Here is a 9,968-nt window from a genome sequence, read left to right on the forward strand (position 1 = left end):
CTCCCCACAGTGTGGGCATCGCCCATCCGTGTTAGGATCGTAATGCTTTAAGATTGCAGGGCAGTGTAGAGTACCTGTCTGCAGGCGCCTTCAAGTTCGCTCCTCCGTCTTACTCAGCCCCTTTGCAGGGGCCGGGAAAAGGCGGTGGATGTCGCTATAATGCGTTATAATTTCCTTGAATCGCAGCAGCGGCTGGTTAGTCTCCGAGCCAGAAGAGCTGGGATGAGGAGCCCGCTGAGTAAGCGCTCGGGCAGCCGCGTCAGCGGCCTCATTACCTCGTAAGCTCTGGTGGCCAGGAGCCCAAATGATTCTTTTGGGTGTTGGATCAGTGGCAGTCCGTCTTAGAATGCAAGCAGCTAAGGGGGAGATCTCCCCTGCCAAGTAATGATCACATGCTTTTCGGGAGTCCGTAATGATGATTCTCGAATTGGCGTGGGCGGCAGCAAGCGCTATCGCTACTTCCTCGGCTCGCATTGAATTCGGGGCTCGAAAAGAGAGTCCATCAACGTGCATTTCCTGGTGAACGACAGCGGCCGTGTAAAATCCCGTGGGCGATGGGCCTGCTACGTCTACATAATATACACCGGGTCGGGAGCCGTGTTGTCTCTCAAGAGCCCGAGCCCGCGCTTGTCGCCTGTTTACGTGCATGTCGGTGTCCATGTTACGGGGGAGCGGGGAGACCCAGAGCATATGGCGCCACAGTACTGGGATACGCTCCGCCTCCTCTGGAGTGCAGTCGTGTTGGATGTGTAAGCGGTTTAGATGTTAAGCTTCGCCTCTAAGAGGGGGTTGCAGCCTTCGGGCTACGGCCGCTTATCTGTTTTTTCAGCCAGCGTCCGCTTCGGCGGGCGCGGTTGTAGCGACGCAAGTCTTTACTCTCTGTTTTTCTCTTTCTTCTTATCTTTCAACTCTCTTCTTTCTGCAAGTGGCAGCAGTGGTGGCTCGGCTTGAGCCAGTCGGCAGGTAGGCCCCGTGCACTTTCCTTTTCGTCCTTCTCTCAGTCGCAACCAACCAGCCAACCAACCAATCAACCCACCTCTAAGAGCGGAACGCGACAGCGTCTTGCAACGCTTCCAGGGAGTCCATAGATCGCCATCGCCCGTTCGCTTCTACGCCTTGCTCGTCGCTAAATTGGTTTTCGAGGAAAGGAAATGTATCTGGCTCTCATATCTCGGTGGGCACCTAAACCTCGCCGTAACGGGAAGAGAGGAAGATGTGAGTGAACGAAGACACCGTATTCACTAGACGCGCCTTTGTTCATTCCAAAACATCGAGTTGGCATGGCGGTTGCCAGGAAATGAAGAAAAAAAAAAGAGCTGGCATGGCGGAGTGGTAGCGTGCTCGTCTCGCACTTCGGAGACCGGGGTTCGATTCCCGAGCTCGACGAATTTCCTTCTCGGTTTTATTCATTTATCTGGTCTGACTAGAAAGGTTAATTGGGTAATTAAGCAATGAACTAAACTCATTCCCACTTACTTGGAGCATCACTATACGATCCCTTTAATTGGTTGCATGGTTCCTAGCCAAAGTATACATAAATTGGCCCCGTTTGAAATTCGCCCACTGTGACGCCACGACCGTTTCAACCAATTGAAAGGCGTCACATTTCTGCCGACAACTGCTGCTTACAACGATGAGGCATTAAAGGCTTCCGCCTTAAAACAAAGCTAAACTTTGAAAGCATTGCGCAACAGAACGATGGGGGCAGCGCTGGATATTCCGTGCGACAACAGAACTTGTCAGGCTAGTGGGTTCATTACAGATGCGAAGAAAGAAGTGCGCGAACGAGACACGAACGGCGAAGCGGCAATCCCCACACAAACGTCTGTGTGCGTCTTCGCTGTCCGTGTCTCGATATCGGAATTATATTTCACAGTGCGACAAAACTAGCGACTCGTACTCTGCATTAGTTAGTTAATGCTCAACTAAAAAAATAGAGAGTGAGTGAAAGCGAAATCTACGACTCCTCTATCTGCTCCACCTAGAAGAAGCAACACCTCAGAGCACGACTTCTCATCCGAGGAAAGGACCTCCCTCATGGACTCTCACATGTCACATAATCACACACAGGGCCCACTTTTGAACGTCAGCTGACTGGAAAACATTTCACAACACCGAACTTGTTTTGTTTTTTTTTCTCCACAAGGGTAGACTAGATGAGGGTGTTCTTTTGCATGGCTTTAAAACAGCGTCAGGGAGAATAGCGAACGTCGTGTGTGTGCAGTTATCTGTCAGTCTTCTACTTTCCCGAGAAACCGACGAAGCCATTTGCCTTGAATAAAACGCCACACACTTTAATGTGGCAACACATTGCAAAAAAGGGGTCTAAGCTGCACGCTCATACCTTCGTGTATCCTTGATACACTTGGAAGGTACGGAGGTTTTTTTTTTCTTTTTTCTGCGGTACAGTTCTGATCTACTACGACACCGAGCGCCGCAAAAAGAAAAAAAAAGGTTCCTTTACCAATGGTGTGCCACCCGTCATGCACACCCGCCTATGAGCCGCGGGAGCTGCACGCGGTAGTGAGCGAATACCGCTGCGCGGAGGGGCCCTCCAGGGGTGTACGTGCTACGGCACATCTGTACAACCTCTCCCAGGTTTGTCTGCGAACACATCGCATTCCTCGAGTCCTGGAGTCTTTCTGCAGCTGAGGTGTCTGCAAGATGAGTTGTGCTCCGACTGTGGGGTTCCACCACTTCAGTCGTTCCTTGCCCACACGTTCGACGGGATTTTGAGGCACAGGCTACCTTTCCCACGCGGTGCACCCCTGAAAGGCCGAGCGCTATGGCCGGGGGACCCGCCCGTTCCCATTGGTTTGACCGGCTGGGTAGACCGGCGGCCACGGGGATCGAACCCTCGACCTTCCGAAGCCGAGGCGAGCGCTCAAACACATGGCCACGGCTGCGGTAGCGTCCAATACGCCTCCATGCGCCTTTTGTAGCTACGTTTCCGCCCGACAGGACAGGTGGCACTGATTGCATTGCTTAAAACCAAATCGCCCTGTGCGAGTTTCTTTTACTATTTCGCAGTTTCAAACTAAAACCAGTTGCACTGGGAGTCTATATGTTGCGCCGCCCGGGCGGCGGCGTTTTCATCACCCTCTCCTTCCCACTGCTCTCTGCGCATCGTTCGGAGAGAGGCGCGTCGTCTGCTTCTCGCGGTGATGCGGCCTCAAATGGCTACACTGTTCTAGACAGGAGCACTAATAGTTCTAATAGTTTAAAATAGTCGTGCATGCGAATTATCACGGCTGCATGTCTCATGACGTAGTGGTTGCGTCGTCGAGTCAGTTGATACGGCATGCATCGCAAACGTCTTTGAAGGTATCAAATGCCAGCACGGAGTGCGTGGCTTGCAGCACAGTCAGCGCACAGTCAGCCTCGAACCGCCAGTCCGAATGTTAGTGTGTCGCTTAGCCGATCAGCTTAGCGACAGCCAAGGCATATCGAAATCCAATGCGAATCAGCAGCTAACACACGGGTGCATTTTACTTTTCGCCAGGGTCAAAACGTGACCGCTACAGATAAACGTATGCGACACAGCCATTCGCACTACTCTTATAACAGCGCCAAGTCCACAGGCAGTACCGATTATTTATTTTCCAAAGCTTCTGCTATGCACCGCGCCGTGCTAGAAGGGAGTCCGTAAAGAAATGCAAATGAAAAGAAAAATGCGTGCGCCGAGAAGCGGGGAATATGAATTTGAGTAGACGTTCGTCACTGTTGTTATGTTGCAAAGTCGTATGTCATGCGATCCCGCAATTGTGTGCATTGGCGGCTCGCCTACAAGGTACGCACAATGCTAAAACTCACAGTTGTGTGTGAAACCGGCGTCACGCTGTGCAACAGCAAGCAAGCTCAACATGCCACGAGCACAACTGCAGCGAAAGTTCTCCGACTCGCAGGTCAATCCGGTGAAGTCTTCAAGGCGCTGAAAGCAGACTTCATGCTGCCGGCCGTAGACGCAGGTGAGAGGCCCTACTTGCCGCTACTACATGGCTCATTCGCATACTAAAGTTCTGTACTGCGCTAGTATTTACGTGTTCCGTGGCCTACAACTCGGGTGCAAACATGCACGCAACATTGCTGGCACTCATGTTCCACAAAACTGGATATTTCAGTAGGTTAACTTTAGACCTCGACAAGACAGAAGCCTCTACAGAAACTGTCATCTAGATGCACATAAATGATGTTAAATGGTCTCCCAATGAGACGTTTTCCATGCCTTCTCTTGGATCACTGTACGCGGTTAGCACAGGAGCCAGTAGCTTTATCCTGGGAGAGGACTTCACCCTGCTATGGACTGATGATAAAGATGGAAAATAATGCCACCATGAAGGGTAATATTTTTCTTTTTCATTTACCCAAATGTGCCCACACACACAGTCGATCGGCTCCTGAACGAAACCGACATCAAAGTGGCCGTGTACAGCGGTCAGCTGGACCTTATCGTCGACGCACTGGGTGAGTGCAGGCTATCTATGCATGTCCTGCTCTGCAGCTCTAGTCTACTACAAACTGTGTAGCAGCACTTGCGAAAAAAAAGCTATAAAACTGCAAAACAGGAATAAGATGGCTATTTGCGCTCCTAAGAGTGACAATTTTATACCCGGTAAAGAGAGGTCCCAGTCACTTTAGTCCTCCACCAACGGTGTATAACACCCAAAAGGGCATAAAACTGCGCATACCTCTCAAGGAGCCCGCAGAGTCTCGCAATTCGCTCCATGCTTCTTTTAGATGAATACGGTGCCACGGTGCCAGTAGCAGTATATTTTGCTTTAAAACTATGCACGCATGCACACAGCCAAAAGGGCAGCGTCTGTTTCGCGTCCGGCGGCAATTTTATGACCACGAGCCAACCAACCAGAAAATGTGATGCCACAGTCGCTCAAACAGCAAAATCTACTCCCATTCTCTTCATACAGACGTGGGAAACTCCTCCGATTGCAATTCGGGTTAACCTCCTACACGTTGGAGTCGCAGCGCATGCAACCGCTCACTTTTAAAGGACAACTCCACGACCCTGTTATCGACCACTCTTCGTGTGCAACATAAGCTAACATGCGCGTAACACGAACGCAGGTACACTACAGTGGATGGAGCAGCTCAAGTGGCCGGGCATGAAGGATTTCCAGGCGGCGACCAAGGCGCCCATGGTTGTCCATGGGGAGACGGCCGGATACCACAAAGCCTTCAAGAACCTCTCGCTCTACTGGGTCCTGAAGGCAGGTCACATGGTACGTAGGGAGACCGATGGATAAGCCGTATATGCGATCGATGGCGAAAGCACTTCATTATTAGCAAAGCTTAAAAACCAGAGGTATGTGTGAAGCCTCAAGCTCAGACGAAGCGCCAGCTGGCGGAGGCCTTGCAGGTGCTCCGCTGCTGACAAGACCTTGCATACAGCTGCCCTTGAGGCGGTGCGCTTCCAAACGTGCTACTCGGTTTAACTGCGTGGAAACGGTACCAATTTTTTAGCCTCGGGTAAAACTACCGCCGCCTTCATTACGGTTCAAGTTTTTTTCCAACGGGACGGGAAACCACTTACCTACCATCGGGTGGAACAAAGCGGCAGTTTTTTTTTCTGCCCCTTCGCTCGAATCTGTGTACCAGACATGTTCCGCATACGAGCTAGAACCATCGCTCAGCTTCACCAATGCGAGGGATAGACAAATTCGCTAGCTGTATCGTGGCAAATGCTCGAGTTTCCCGATAGGGTACACCTTTGTCAAACCGCCCCAAACGACATACACGCAGTCTTGCACTCGTTTTTTCTGCTGTGTAAATTCATTCCAGTTTTCCCGCCTAAATGACAGAGGTCAGCAAGGCAATACATTTTGGACATTTAGTACTCTTCAGGCTGCAGTGTGGACAAGAAGTTCCCTTAAACCATGGCTTCACGCCAGACAGCAGTGTTTGGTTTATTGGGGTTTAACGTCCCAAAGCTATGAGGGACGCTGTAGTGGAGGGCTCCGGAAATTTCGACCACCTGGGGTTCTTTAACGTGCACTGACATCGCACAGTACACGGGGCCTCTAGAATTTCGCCTTCATCGAAATTCGGCCGCTGCGGCCGGGATCGAACCTGCGTCTTTCGGGTCAGCAGCGAGCGCCGTAACCACTGAGCCACCGCGGCGGTGTCCAGACAGCAGTGTCTGCTCGCATACCAATGACCAGGTGGCAGCAGCGTGAAATTGTGTCTAAGCACATAAATGGCATGGACACTAACCAAAGGCAGGAGGGCACCAGGCTAGAGCTCGCCTTGCATGCCGACACTGTTGCATCAGTCTGCAGGTAGCTTTTATTTATGTCCAGCATATCAAAGGCTCGCTGTTGACATTACATACCACACTTCCCTGCAGGTTCCAGCTGATGCACCTATAGCAGCGCAGGCGATGGCTCACCACATCACCACTGGACAATGGTGACACAAGCTGGAAAGGCACATCACTCAAGCGCACGCACTGCAGCGAGCACATCAATGAAAACAGCCACACCACAACAGAAAAGAACACGGCTTCTTTATTTTCGCCGCCAATGCATCGTCTAGCCCACCGGCCTCCAAACACACAACAAGCAGAGACAGTGCTCTGGTCACTGATACAGACATCCAATAAAAGAAGACACGTCTTCAGAGAGGAGACGGCCCCAGTGGCTCCATCATGGATTCTTTCTTTGACGGCGGCGTCATCTTGCAATGCCACTATGAAAGCTGTCGCACAGGTGTACAGAAGCATGCGCAGGCGCAACACGGCTTTGGCAGTGACAAAGACTACACGCAACCAGAAAAAAACAGGAGGCCTTTGTTGTCATAATGTTGCACATTCAGTGTCCTTGTGTGCCTAAAGAGTTTGCTCGAACTAGCAAGTTCTATGAGTGTCAAAGAACTCTGGGAGCAGCGACATATATTAAAGGGTAGAGATACATGATAGCAATGAATGACAGAGTTTCAAAGAGAGTTACTGCTTCACAAAATTTGGTGAGTAAAAAGCATGTCCCTTAAGTGTCACAATGGTGGGAAGCTAGCAATGACAATCGTTGGGTCGTCAGCAGATGGACTCAAACAAAAGCCTCTTGTTGATGCAAATGAATGGAAATATACACATCCCCTTCTTGCAATGCTTTCCCTCAACCAACGTGTTAGAAACCGAAATAGTTAAGCATGACTCGCCACAGAATTTCTCGTCGCTAATAATGTGGTGACAAGCATGTGCTGACCACAACAGACTCATCTTTTTCAAAAGGCAGGACCGTAGTGCAAGATACTCCAAGACAGAGGATAACCACCAAATCTCGATGAAGCAGTCGGATATATTTATGCAATACACATTTAGTCTTGTTCGAGACTTTCCAAATAAGGTCCTTGAAGAATTTGATGAGCACAAACTTTGCACTGCATCTCAAAGGACAGTTAGTAATGAATAGACCAAAATATCAGGGAAGGTACCCAGGCACACTGCAAATTTTGCCCTTTTGCAAGACCTAGTCCCACAGATGCAACGAAAACAACGTGAATAAACAGCAGCACACGGTTCATGGTACGTTGAAGCATCGAGCTACCTCGGAGAACCCGACCAGACCCTTCACCAAACCCTCAGACTCTTTGCTGAGCAACCAAAACACTCGGTAATTCATCCAAACAACTACCTCACACACAAGCCTGCAGAAAGCATGAACAATTTTAAAATTTTAACTTCGCTGGTCACGCAAAAAAAACAGCTCGAGTACACTCCGCACAATAACCGGGTGAAAAGCTAGGCAACAGCTCATCTAGTGGCGGCCTAGAACACATCCTCTGATCATTTCTATCTTCCTTCACCTTTTTAAATGCCCACTGAATTGTTTAATCACATGAAAGAATGGGATGCGGACGAAAAAAAAAAGGTACCAATCTACATCGACACAGGCTCTGCTAGGCTCCTTTGCCAGATTATAAGTGGTGTCAGGTTACGATGCCCACACAAACACGGCATTGCAGTTCCAGTGGAAACGCACTTCCCGCATGCATTACCCCGAACTATCATCAAATGCACGCACCAGCTTGAAGGTCCCACGCACCTCTCCTACAAACCAGCCTGCAACCCTTCTGAAGACTGAAATTGTGTGGCGAGTCAGTCAGGCACCCCCCTCCGTACACACCACCACTCAGAGAGAAAATGCGAGAAGAGGTAAAAAAAGAGGGGGGACCGCCTTTCGCCAAACCCCAGAGCCCACGAGAGGGGAGGGGTTGGGGACCCCCTCCCTCCCCCCAGAAACAGGAGTGGGGGGGTGGAGGTCCAACAGCGGCGCACACTCCCAGACAAGAGGAGAGCCACTGTGAAAGGTGGCACAGCACCCCGTCGTAGAGAGAGGTCAACCACTTGCCTCCTCCTGGGTGCGGGCTGTGTGCGATTGCTCTCAACTCAACGGGAGGAATGACGGAGGTCGACGGTCTCCCCCACAGTGGGCCTCTCCCTCTCCCAGCCTAAGGAGGGGGTGGGGAAGGAGCCAATGGGCAGAGAGAGAGAGAGACAGACAACCGCGCGTCGGTGACGCTAACCGCTCCGGCACCACGCCCTCTCGGCACCTTCTGTTTCCCGATCGCGCATGACGCAGTTGCAGACGTCTCGAGGCTTGCTAACCTCTTCCAATACACCTCGATATGAGATGCCTTAACAATTTCTTAGCACTAAACCTCAAAACATGCTTCTACTTCAGCAATGTCCATTTCTTGAAAGCCTGATGCTACGATTACAAGGCGAATGGCCCTTTGTGAGTGGCTGAAGTATTATGGAAATGGGCAGTCTCCGAAAGCAAAGCTCTTCAGCTCACGACCCCCAATTCTTTCAACCAGGACTACTCCAAATGTTCCTTCTCGCTTCCGAAATTAATGCAGCTCCGCAAACAGCTTCTTTCTCGACAAGAAACCTGCCAAGACTTGCACTATTGGCAATGTAAACAAGAGCAAAAAAAAAACGATTTCAACTACAGCATTAGCAGCTACAAGAAAAGGTTTCTGAACCGTAGTAGCACTTGACTCGGTGCTCACTTTGAAAAGCATGAAGATAACAATAAACGGCTCACCCAGTACCCCTCCCCCAAATGATGACGGACGGCCTTAAAATGGTCAGCCTAGCAAAAGTGTGCACGTACTTACGCCTTTAGAAGCGTCACCGGAGCGAGGTCAAAAGGCAGCCATTTATTAGGCACAGCAGCTTCAACTGTTCTGAGTGCACCCTTCCCACACTGACAGCAAAAACAAGAAAACTCATGATCATGACACGAAGCACAAGCGAACAACACCAAGAGCCATGACACAGGATCAAAAAATAAAGAGAGTATGCTTTCTTCTAGCTCACTTTCAGATGAGGTCTCCACAAGTGCGACGCAACTGGGGCGCAAAAAAAAGTAAAAATAAAAATAAAAATGTGTACGCACACACACGGAGACACAGAGAGGAGGGACTCCCTTTGCACAAACCTTAGGCCCCAATCTTCCGGTGGACGACGACGACGACGGTGATGGATCACAACAGCCACAGCAGAGAGCAGTCACCGCACAGCGTCCCCGACGCACACACACAAATCTCGCGCAAGATGGAGGAGGGGAGGATTTGTTTTCGCCTACCTTGACGGCACGCGGAACAGAATCATCCTACCTTGTCAGCACAAGCTCGGGAAAAGCGTCGACGCAGCTCCCGCCTCCTCCTCCGCCTCCGCAAATCCACCGCACACACGGTGCGCCGCGTCGCTACAGTAACTATCCGCTGTGTGCACGAACTGTTGTGTTTCAAACTAGCAACAAAAACACTTGCCTTCGTCAAGACTTACTGTGTTGCGAGCGCCCGCGCAGACACTTGGCGACGGCCAGACACAAAGTTTACAACAGCAAGCGGAAGAATCCGCACGGGAAGAGACAGAGACAGCGGGAGAGAGAAGAAAGAAGGCATCAGTGAAGGGGGAGGAGGCCTCGTGAAGTCGTCGCCGTCGG

General features: G+C 50.7%; 1 protein-coding gene and 1 long non-coding RNA gene across 2 annotated transcripts in view; one reads left to right on the top strand and one right to left on the bottom strand.

The window, feature by feature from the left end:
* The window catches only part of LOC149348319 (retinoid-inducible serine carboxypeptidase-like), a 65,451-nt gene extending 58,792 nt beyond the window's left edge, over positions 1-6,659 (top strand). Inside the window, exons 10-13 of the mRNA XM_089588066.1 lie at positions 3,906-3,968; positions 4,387-4,464; positions 5,083-5,237; positions 6,362-6,659. Coding sequence (XP_089444192.1) covers positions 3,906-3,968; positions 4,387-4,464; positions 5,083-5,237; positions 6,362-6,427 — 362 coding nt within the window. The 3' untranslated portion in view covers positions 6,428-6,659. The remainder of the gene's footprint in view (positions 1-3,905; positions 3,969-4,386; positions 4,465-5,082; positions 5,238-6,361) is intronic.
* LOC149348321 (uncharacterized) lies at positions 6,504-9,968 on the bottom strand. Its single transcript, XR_016292729.1, has 2 exons — positions 8,364-9,968; positions 6,504-6,771 (listed from the first exon to the last, which is right to left on the bottom strand). It is a non-coding gene; the product is annotated as an uncharacterized LOC149348321 (long non-coding RNA).

This window comes from Amblyomma mixtum, chromosome 4 (genome assembly GCF_055824585.1).
Source record: "Amblyomma mixtum isolate Tamu chromosome 4, ASM5582458v1, whole genome shotgun sequence".
NCBI lineage: Eukaryota > Metazoa > Arthropoda > Arachnida > Ixodida > Ixodidae > Amblyomma > Amblyomma mixtum.